At 42.0% G+C, this 10330-nt stretch overlaps 1 protein-coding gene across 2 annotated transcripts; it reads left to right on the top strand.

Moving 5' to 3' along the window:
• The first annotated feature begins 1059 nt into the window (after nucleotides 1-1059).
• On the top strand, nucleotides 1060-8154 carry LOC306872132 (protocadherin-18-like). Of its 2 annotated transcripts, none has more exons than XM_079420547.1 (4): nucleotides 1060-4012; nucleotides 4259-4347; nucleotides 5192-5361; nucleotides 6865-8154. In XM_079420547.1, exons 1-4 carry the CDS (start codon nucleotides 1523-1525, stop codon nucleotides 7518-7520), a joined length of 3405 nt encoding a protein of 1134 aa, XP_079276673.1. In that variant the 5' UTR covers nucleotides 1060-1522; the 3' UTR covers nucleotides 7521-8154. The 2 variants fall into 2 exon arrangements, with proteins under 2 accessions (XP_079276673.1, XP_079276674.1); XM_079420548.1 differs by having other exon boundaries at nucleotides 1076-4012; nucleotides 4292-4347.
• Nucleotides 8155-10330: the final 2176 nt, after the last annotated feature.

Below are 10330 nucleotides of genomic sequence, written 5' to 3'. Positions count from 1 at the left end.
TAATTAGCAGGTTCGGCTGTTTAATTTGATAGACACAACATCCATACATAGCATTCACACAAACTTTTCATCTACATACTAAATTAGCTGACCAGAATGGAAGGATTATAACACCTTCTTTTCCATTGTACTTCAGTGGACACAATATGTATTTAGAATGTTGATCTTCTATATGCTTCCCATTTTTATTTGACTGTATTCATCATTTATTCATTTATTTAATTGCTTATATATTTTAGGATGATGGAGAAGCAAATGGCAGGGAGCAAGAGATGGAACAGAACTAAGACATGACTTTAACCCAGGACCCCACAAGCACAACAGCCCTTTATATGTCAGAGCAGCACACTGCTCTCTGTGCATAATAATCAATGGCAATGTTTTCATTTGGTGTTACAATCCACCACACTCTCTGAGGTTCACCACACTATCAGAATCCTCTAGAGAACATTGAGCCAACCTTTAGAAGGTATATCTTACACCCCATTAGTATTTTTTGAAATTCTTGCAAGTTCCCCTACCTTTAAAGATGCCTATAGGTTCTCCAGGGTAATGATTTTGGGATCCCTAAATGGTACGTATATTTTAATTTGACACAGCATCATATTTGGTGTTAATTTAGAACAATTTAGGGATGTGTAAGCTTTCTAAACTATTTTACATGAGAAAATTGTGGGAATGTTATAAATCTTCACATTTATATTATATATTATATTAAGTGTTTACAAAATACTGAGTTACAGATGTTAAAACAGAACGGTTCTCACCCAACACAGATTCATAAATGAGGCCATATTATGAATTAATCTTTTCTGTAGCGGCACAAATTTGCCAAAAATAAATTCTACAATGCTCAACAACAAAAAATAAAAATAGAGGTAAATATTAAGTGAAAAAAAAAAATGGATTGACAGTAATCTAGAGGGAAAGTTCAGCTCGAATTATTCTTAAATTCTGCTCTCTCATCCTTTGTGCGTTCAGGAGAGGGAGAGAGAGGGGGGAGAGAAAGACCCTAAAGGGCGGAGTTATCCACTTCCTTTCTCCCCTTCATTTAATTGGGATCTGTAGTGGCTCTGTGTTGAATGGTCAGTCGCAGAGAGAAGGGGCAGCCCTTGATTTAGGAGAAGCGTTTTGTATGAAGCCGTGGCTGTAAAGGAGGCTTTGCTATTTCGGGTTAGCCAGTCAAAAAGTGTCTTCAGACAGCGGGAGAAAGACACGCGCGCGCACAGGCTCTCCAGACGGAGATTGCACTTCCAGTCTCTTGATACGCGCAACAGATTTCTCCTTAGTGACAGAGGGATATGCGTTTGTGCTTTTAATGTCATTGCCTGTTTTAAGCTCTTGCGCTCTGTTAATTTTTCAAGACCTATTTTTGACGTCGGAACCTTTTGAGAAGACGCTTTTCTTTCGGATTTGGAAATGTTTTTGAGACCATAACAACGCACATAAAGGATTGAGACAGTACAACAAAGGAAGCGACAATCATTTTGAGAGTTTATTTCAGTGCCTGTCGGAACCCAACATGGATACCAGCAAGGGCACAGTGTTCTGTGCCACTTTACTCAAACTTGCTGTGCTCGTGACATTGGCACGGTACGTCTCGGCTAAAACTCTGAAATACCAAGTTTACGAAGAGCAGAAGGTGGGTACAGTGATCACCAGACTTCGAGAAGATGTCGCTGATGTTTTGTCCAAACTTCCGAGCACGATTCCGTTACGCTTTAGAGCCATGCAGCGCGGCAGCGCGTCTCTTCTCTCCGTGCGCGACCAGGATGGAGAGATCAGCATCAGGACCAAAATTGACCGCGAGAAACTGTGCGAGAAGAATCTTAACTGCACTATCGAATTCGACGTCCTCACCCTTCCCACGGAACACCTACAACTGTTCCACATCGAAGTGGAAATTTTGGACATTAACGACAATGCGCCACAGTTTGCGCGCCCCGTCATTACCATAGAGATCTCCGAAACCGCCGCCGTGGGGACGCGCATTCCCCTTGACAGCGCCACCGATCCAGACGTCGGAGAGAATTCACTGAACACATACTCTCTGACCCCGTCTGACTTCTTTATGATTGATATTCTAACCAGAACCGATGGCGCCAAGTACGCGGAGCTCGTTGTGCTTAAAGAGCTGGATAGAGAGGTGAGAGCGAGCTATGAACTCCAGCTCACTGCCTCAGACAGGGGCGTTCCCCCAAAATTAGGAACAACGCTCCTGAAAATCAGCATAGCTGATTCAAACGACAACAATCCGGTGTTTGAGAAGCCATCTTATGTGATCAACTTGCTTGAAAATTCCCCTTTAGGCAGTTTGCTTATTGATCTGAATGCCACTGATCCAGATGAAGGGACCAATGGTAAAATTGTATATTCTTTTAGCGGTCACGTGTCACCTAAAATTCTAGAGACTTTTAAGATTAATTCTGATAATGGTCATTTGACACTGATGAGGAAAGTTGACTTTGAAAGCACAAATTCGTATGACATAGATGTTCAAGCTCAGGACATGGGCCCCAACTCAATGCCAGCACACTGTAAAGTCATTATAAAAGTGGTGGACGTGAATGACAACAAACCTGACGTTAGTATCAATTTGATGTCCACTGGGAACGAGGAGATAGCTTATATATCAGAGACGGCTCCTGTAGATACATTTGTGGCTCTGGTGAGGGTAGATGACCTGGACTCTGGGTTGAATGGAGAAGTGGAGTGCCGTCTCCATGGCCAGGGTCATTTCAAGCTGCAAAAGACATATGAGAAGAACTACATGATCCTTACCAATGTCACTCTGGACAGAGAGAAGAGGTCTGAGTACAGCTTGACTGTTATAGCTGAAGACAAAGGCTCTCCAAGTCTATCAACCATCAAACACTTTACTGTGCAGGTCCAGGATGAGAATGACAACGCGCCAAAGTTTGAGAAGAGCAGGTATGAGATTTCCAAGGTGGAGAACAACTCACCAGGAGCGTATCTGTCATCTGTGAGGGCCTCAGATCCAGACCTGGGCCCGAATGGTCAAGTGAGCTACTCTATACTTGAAAGTACAGTCCATGGGAGCTCCATCTCCACATATGTAACTATTGACCCCTCTAATGGAGGCATTTATGCGCTACGTACTTTTGATCGTGAAGACATGAGTCAGATCTCATTCTTAGTCCAGGCCCAGGATTCTGGAAGTCTTCCGCTGCATAGTAATGTGACCGTTGTGTTAACCATCTTGGATGAGAACGACAACAGACCAGTTATCATGATGCCTCAGCTGTGGAACCACACGGCTGATGTTCCAGTATCCAAATATGCAGAGATAGGTGACGTTGTAACAGTAGTCCGTGCAATAGACCGTGATGCTGGCACCAACGGTGACCTGTCATGTTCTTTAATAGGGGGCAACGAGGCAGGTTACTTCGCCATGGATGCTAAAACATGTGAAATTCGGACCAACGTCAGCATGCAGGACGTCCCACAGGAACATGTGGAGCTGACCGTACTCGTGCAGGACCATGGTGCTCAACCCCTTAGCGCCAGAGCCCTGCTGAAACTTTCACTTTATGAAAACATTGAGAACCACATGAATCCCCATCTGACAGGTGGAGGAAGCGGAGATGGCCCTCTAGACGTGTCCATGATCATCATCATCTCCCTTGGGGCAATCTGCGCCATTCTGCTTCTCATCATGGTGGCCTTTGCCCTTCGCTGCTCACGAGAAAAGAAGGACACTCGCTCATACAACTGCAGGGTGGCCGAGTCTACTTATCAACAGCACCCTAAAAAACCCTCACGGCAGATCCATAAGGGTGACATCACCCTGGTGCCCACTGTCAATGGGACCCTCCCAATCCGTGCACACCATTGCTCACCAACTTCCTCGCCCGGACCTGAACGGGCCCACATGGGCAGCCGGCAGAGCCAACACAGCCGCCAATCACTGAACAGCTTGGTCACTATTTCCTCCAATCACATCCCTGAGAACTTCGCCCTGGAAATGACACATGCCACGCCCCCTGTGGAGGTAAACGCAAAGCTTGCATATTCAAACAGTGTAATTGATGCTAATCTTCATAAAGAGCTTGTGAATTCTCTGTCCATGTTTATACTCATCTTTTCAATCACTAATGTCAACATAACATTCACGTCATCACGTGTGTTGTTCTCACACTAACAGTTTTCATTTGTTCATTCGTGTGTGTGCGTATGTGAGCGAGTGTCGTGTTCCATCAGTATTTATTTTTATTTATGTCATCTGTTTTTGCTATAGCAAGTCTCACAGCTCCTCTCAATACTCCATCAGGGTCAGTATCAGCCGCGGCCCAGCTTCAGAGGGAACAAATACTCTCGCAGCTACAGGTAAACTTACAAACAAACAAATACTACGCTCCCAGCTCCATATTTGGGCATGATGTGCTCTAAATAGTATGGTAGAGTAGATGGGTAGTGATACTCAACCTGTTGTGTGCTGCTGGTTCGATCGGATTGGATGATAGGTATTCTAAAATGTTTGTGCTAGAATAGGACAGAACTTCCCTGTTGCCGTGGTCACCCACGTTCGCAGATCCTGATTGGACTGCTCCTCACATGAGGTCATAGCTTGCTTTCTGTGCTTTTTTTCTTTCCTCTCATCTGCGTTTTGTTCTTGGATCATGTCATTTTACTCCGTGCATATTGTTGAAACCATTGTTCCATACAATGATGCATTTCAATGTCAATTTTGATTTAAAAACATGCTAGCTTTAGATAGTTGCACTTTTTTGTCCTGCATGCCTCTGCTGATGTGAATCAAAATATTTAAGAGACATTTTGGATGTGAGATAAATGCATGATGCCAAAGAGACATTACTGAACAGATCTGTTTATATGATGTTTAAATAAAGTAGATATATCTGCAAGTTAAATTGATGGGTGGGGCATGTGCTTGCCTGCTTTGCATATGTATGTTCATAGACTATGCAATGCATAGAGATGTATTTGGAAAAGTTTAATGCAATCAAATATATTATGCCACTCTTACTGCGTCATATTGTATGTTTGATTTCTCTCACAAATCACCTTTAAATGGAGGCTTTTTGTAATTTGGTGGTTGATGTAACTTGAATGTTGTATATCATTTTTAATAATTAGCCTATATTTTATACTGCATACTTTATAGCATCTTGATCAACCTGTAACTGTGTTTGTGTGAATGTGTGTGCAGGTACGCCCTCCAGGACATGGATAAGTTCAGTCTAAAAGATAGTGGGCGTGGCGACAGTGATGCGGGCGACAGCGACTGCGAGATGGGCCGTGATTCACCCATCGACCGGTTGCTAGGCGACGGCTTCGGAGACCTCTTCCACAGCGACGGACATCACCGTCTCCACCCAGGTGAGAAATTAAGTCTGATTGGTCTCTCATGCAGTTTCTCACCTTTTTATGAACAGGTGCGGGTGTAAATTAAATTACCTGTACTATGTTTTATACTCAATATGGATGTGAAAATGAAGGAAAAGGCCTTTAAATGATCTGGTTCTTGGTTGAAATCATGTTATTTTTGTAACCACTACCTTTTGCAGTGTCAATCTGTTTTATCAGTAGCTTAAGACAGTGTATGTGCATGTGCATGTGTGGAGGCGTGGACTGGAGTGTTATTTCCCTGTATTCATTCTCTTCTCTGAGTGACAGCCCTATGCTTTCAAAATCTGAACTGAGGAAAATTCACCGTAATTGCTTTCACAATGCAGTTAAACCCCCCCCCTTCCGCACGCACACACTCTCTTTTCTCTCCCCAGAGGGCCGCTATTTCAGCCCTGCTCTTCCTCTTTCATAGAGAGAAAGAAGCAACCTGTGTGCATCGATTAGCGTTTCACTCTTTCCTCACCAAAGCGGTTTATTGTCATTTTCGCTCAGTTGCTTTTCCTCCATCCCAATTCCAGTTTGTCCTCTTCATTTTTATTCCCTCGCTGCTTTGTCTCTAATATTCAAATTCAGTCATATCTGATTTGTAAGGCGGCGTTGCCAAAGTAATGAATAATAATCCAGTTTAACAAAGGATGTCAGCCTTAACAAGAGAAACTGGAATGGAAGAATGACAAACTCCTCAATCACCTCAGCTTCTCAAGCTCCCTCCCCAACTCACCCACCCACCTCTGTAATCCTTTCTCTAACTTCCTAACCTCATCATCCCTCTTCGTTTTCCCATTCTCTTTCATCCCTTTGTTTTCCTCACTTTCCTTTCTGCCATTTTTCACATGCCCAGACAAAATTTAATTGCTCAGAAGTTGCTCTTTCATAGCTCAGGAGATTTATGATTCATTTAAGTACAGTATCAAATTTGTCTCAGAGGTTCTCTTAAAATGTCAAGTAATAAAAGTAGATTCAATTTTGACAGTGGATGAGAAGTACAGTAGATAATGTAGTCTCAGAAGTAAATGAGAAATGTTGGATTTAATATCTCTTAAAATCTCTTTTGATTAACAGAAAATGTAGAGACATTGTAAATATCTCTTCAGAAATGCTACACTAAAGGTTCTATATTTTCATTCATGGTTCCATGAAGAACCTTTAACATTCATGGAGCCCCTTCAATGCACAGGAGGTTCTTTATAATGGAAAAGGCTTCTTCTGATTATGAAAATGATCTTCACATTAAGAAAAAGATTCTGTGAAAAGCCCCTATTAGAACCTTTAATCTCACACACGTGACATTCCTGGAGTGATTTTCTCATAAAAAAACAAAAAAGACAAAAATATTTTGTCTGTCCAGCAGAAATATTACAAAACAGTTTAAAAATGATAGTTCTGAGGATTACAATCCAAGTTTGATTGATTTTGCTCTTCTTTACTCCTAAAACTCACTGACTCAATGTCTGTCTGTCTTTCTCTCTGCAGTCATGAAATTGTGTACGGAGGAGTGCCGTGTGTTGGGTCACTCTGACCAGTGCTGGATGCCATCTCAGGCGTCTTCGGATTACCGTGCGAACATGTACATCCCTGGAGAAGAGAGCAGGCCTCAGGTCATAGAGGAGGACCAGCAGTCAGTCGACTCAGCTAAGAAGAGCTTTTCTACCTTTGGAAAGGACAACGAGGAGGAATGCGGCGGTTCACTGCTGTCAGAAATGAACGGCGTCTTCCAACGTCTCCTGCCAACTTCTTATGCTGAAGTCAATGAGCTCGAAGGATGCGCTAGCCCTCCCACTTCCTCCATCGGCATGGAAATCAGAAAGGGCTTCCTGCCGGGTAAGGGGTCATCTACAGGCCCCGCCTACCCGCAGGGTGTTGCTGTATGGGCGGCCAATACTCACTTTCAAAATCCTGGCAGTGCCATGACGAGTGGACACGGCTCGACCAATCACGCGGCATCACAGGCACATTTAAAATGGCTGCCGGCGATGGAGGAGATCCCAGAGAACTACGAAGAGGACGACTTAGAGAGTGTGCTCAGCCAGCGGCAGGGAAAACGCAACGACACGAGACACGAAGCTGTCGACGCTAGCGAACTGGTTGCTGAAATTAACAAATTGCTTCAGGACGTACGCCAGAGCTAAACAACAATCGGTTTATGAACATTTCCCTGTCTCTTTCTTTTTCGTTCGCTCTATTTTCGTAGAGTGAACTAATCATTTAAAGGAGGAGAAAGGGAGAGAGTTCAGTGCTGTAGCCTTGATTGAGTCGCATGTGGAAGCATTTCGGTTGATATTGTTTACTTGGTATGACTTTTTGGTCTTTTCGTACAAAAGTGAACACAATGTGATTGTAAACACCTTTTATGTTTTTTTACTCCGTATTTATATATGTGTATATATGTGTTTGTACAGAAAGCAATAAAAATGTTTATTTTTATACAGTATTTCACTGCATGTACCTAAAATTAAACCAAGATTTGTTTGTATACTTGAACATGTTTAATGTGTGTTTGAGCGTGTGTGAGTGTGTGTAAGGATGTTTTAATCGATACAGATGTCACAGTGTATACAAACTATTGTTGGTGGTCCAGTTCTCTGTTATCATAATTGTGAACACTGAAATACCCTTACCAGAATGCTTCTCTTTGTATGGTTTATCCATGACTGTGAAAAATTTCTTGGGACCTTATAAGGAATTTTCTCTTCGTCAGCAGACCTTTCTGTTACAATTTTACAGTAATGTTGCATTAAAAACATACATTTGGAAAAAGCTTTCACACTCTCTGTTTGCATTCATTATTTATTCAGCAAATCTATTGGTCTTAGTTGTAATTAATCTTTTACTGTTAGCCTTGGAACTTTTTGAAAATGAAGCAGACAGAATTGATCAACTCCGTACAGAATCTAACCAGTGATTCTTGTAACAAACAGGCATCTGTTTTCATGGACCTCTGCCACTACTGCTTTCACTAAGAGCTCCCCCTTTTGAGCAGAGCAAGTATTGCAGCCACAAAAAAAGAAAAAAAAAAAATCATGGCTTGTCCATCAGGAGGAGTCCTAATCAAATACTTTTTGTCCATACAAATCTGATTAATTACTTTATTAAAGAACACGTTTTATCTAGCAAAAACATTCTAATTATATGCCTGATGAATCAAGCCTCATTTTGTTGTTTTTGCAAACCCAGAAAGTGTGTAATTCTGCCCTGGTTACCCAGCCATAACTCCTAGTAATTAGCTATAACCCTGAGTAATTAGCTCGTAGAAAGATTATGGCTTTACATAAAACACGCCATGCCCCCCAAATGTTGTTATCAGTGGTGTCTGATTACTTCATACAAACATATAATATGACACAGGCCACTGAACCTTTCATACAAAGATCAATATATAATATCCTAGCATATGCATGTGGGTCTATGTATGCATGTTTATAAATGTGTGTTCTTGTGTTTTGTGTGTATGTGTGGCTAACACCTGTCAATGTGTATAATTTAACAGCAGGCAGCTGTTCGGGATTAGTAATCTGGAGTGCAGCCAGTCGATGTGATGCACTGTGGAATCATCTATGCTGGCCTGACCGCAGCATAGAGTGGCCATTATCCACACACACACTCGCTCAACATTGATTTTACTTTATTATTCTTTGCAGCAAGTGGCGAGCAGGCTCTATTCTCACACAATCACCTCTTTCAGTGTGCATGTTGTAATTGTATGGTGTAAACGTTGGGCTCCCTGGACTTTGAATACAGAAATCTCACATGGTGGAAGCTGCTTTGACTGTATGACCTTGATCTGAAGTTATTTTTACTAATACCTTTGACCATAAACCACGCTTTAAAAGTGATGATTGTAAGTGCAGGGCAGTTAACCTCAACATGCTCCCTACAATTAGTAAATTGCTTTGCATAAAAGTGTCGGCAACACTGACGATAACTAATCATCAGGAAAGAATACTGCAGCCAGTGAGCACCACCCTATTCATTTAGGCTAAGATGGGTTCCTGTGTGCAGCAGGGGTGTTAATTCACCTCAGGGTCAGTTTAATTCGCTTCTTCTCTGCTGAGCATCACCTGTGGTGTGAGGTTCCTATTTCTTATAATGTGTTACACCCCATACTCAAATTGCATATATTGGTAAATGAAGTGGGCCCAGCACTGAGCCATGAAGCACCCTAAGTCCAGTGGTTTGCTTACTGCTATCACTTTGTCAAAGGCAATAGCCAGGTCTAGAAATTCTGACAGTAGAGCAAAAGGAACACAATCTTGATTTATTATTAACTTCCTACCATTTTTAACTTCCTACCATTATTAACTTCCTACCTGAACACTGATACTGTGACCCCCCCCCCCCCCCCCCCCACCCACCCACCCACCCACTTAAAAACTGTGACCAGCAGCTGTCACTTGTGCAGCATTAGACTGATCACTACCTCATCCAGCATTGACTGCAAACTACCTCTTCGGATAGTCTGATAAAAAGACTGTTCTTTTTTCACTTTAACAGACTGATAAGCTCTTCTTGCACTACGCATATATCTGCGCAGTTTTGTTTTATTTAACTGGTTTGCACTCTATCTGCCATGTGCCTTATGCCACTTTATCTATCTCTTTCTTTATTTTTCTACAAATGTCCTCATTTGTATATCTGTATAGTTGTATGTACATATGTTTGAACTGTATTTATCCGTATTTGAACGTCTACTGTCAGTGTCTTAAATGTTAACTGTATGCACCAAGGGTCTGAGAGTAACACAATTTCAATTCTCTGTATGTATGTGCCATACATGTCAAAGAATTGACAATAAAGCAGACTTGACTTGATTTTGATTTCTTTGAGGTCTCATCACACAGAAGATTACATTATTTTGTATTCAGTCAATGTGACTGATTTTGTCTCTAGAAAGATGTCCAGAGAGCTGCCATATACCACAGCCAATACTTTCATACCTTTG

The sequence above is a fragment of the Barbus barbus genome, assembly GCF_936440315.1.
Source record: "Barbus barbus genome assembly, chromosome: 7".
Lineage (NCBI taxonomy): Eukaryota > Metazoa > Chordata > Actinopteri > Cypriniformes > Cyprinidae > Barbus > Barbus barbus.
The sequence above is the reverse complement of the archived record's forward strand: the minus strand, read 5'-3'. Positions and strand labels throughout refer to the sequence as shown.

Bases quoted from the DNA above. Each gene is read 5' to 3' on its own strand.
- LOC306872132 (XM_079420547.1), top strand. From the start codon at position 1,523: ATGGATACCAGCAAGGGCACAGTGTTCTGTGCCACTTTACTCAAACTT. The intron at 4,013-4,258 runs GTAAACGCAAAG...TTTTTGCTATAG, and splicing joins ATGCCACGCCCCCTGTGGAG to CAAGTCTCACAGCTCCTCTC. The intron at 5,362-6,864 runs GTGAGAAATTAA...TTCTCTCTGCAG, and splicing joins ACATCACCGTCTCCACCCAG to TCATGAAATTGTGTACGGAG.